The sequence below is a fragment of the Camelina sativa genome, unplaced genomic scaffold (genome assembly GCF_000633955.1).
Source record: "Camelina sativa cultivar DH55 unplaced genomic scaffold, Cs unpScaffold05584, whole genome shotgun sequence".
NCBI classification, from domain to species: domain Eukaryota; kingdom Viridiplantae; phylum Streptophyta; class Magnoliopsida; order Brassicales; family Brassicaceae; genus Camelina; species Camelina sativa.
In genome coordinates, this window is record NW_010926669.1 from 1 (window position 1) to 553 (window position 553).

A 553-nucleotide genomic window follows, 5' to 3' on the forward strand; every position below is an offset into this window, starting at 1 on the left:
GTTGTCCATCCAATTCAAGGGAGTCTCTGGCTTGTCCTCCTCCTCCTCCTCCTGGTCACCTTGAGTCCACTATGTGGGTAGCGCCGGGAGATTTAAACGGTCTCAAGGGACAAATCGTGAAGCTGCTTGAGCTTTCAGGTGGGTGTATTCCTCTCATGCGTATTCCTTCTGAATACCAAAGGAACTTCAGCAAACCTTTGTTTGTATCGGACTATGGTGTGTCTAAGCTTGTGGATCTGTTCAAAAAGATGGGGGATGTGATTGCAGTGGATGGTAAAGGCAACAAGAGATTTGTTTATCTGCTCAGCGCCAAGCCGAGCGTCATCTCTCCCTCTTCCCCTGTGGTTCTGCTGAGAAGAGAGAAGAAAGGGAAAGAGCCAAACGAGGAGACTACTTATGGAAGAGTCTCCTCTGATGAATTGTCAGACACGGGCTCGGTTGAGAGCGAGAGGAATCTGGAAGAGTTCAAACTCGAGCTACAGGACATTTTGGTGAGCTATTGTTGTCGGGTACAGATGGATTGTTTTGAGGCGATATACAAGCTAAGGTACAA

At 47.9% G+C, this 553-nt stretch overlaps 1 protein-coding gene across 1 annotated transcript; it reads left to right on the forward strand.

Annotated features, from left to right (window-relative positions):
* Nucleotides 1-5: 5 nt before the first annotated feature.
* LOC104774787 lies at nt 6-547 on the forward strand (the record flags this gene model as incomplete). Its single annotated transcript, XM_010499237.1, has 1 exon — nt 6-547. A coding segment is annotated over one exon (542 nt), but the record flags the coding sequence as incomplete, so codon positions are not given.
* Between the last annotated feature and the right edge of the window lie 6 nt (nt 548-553).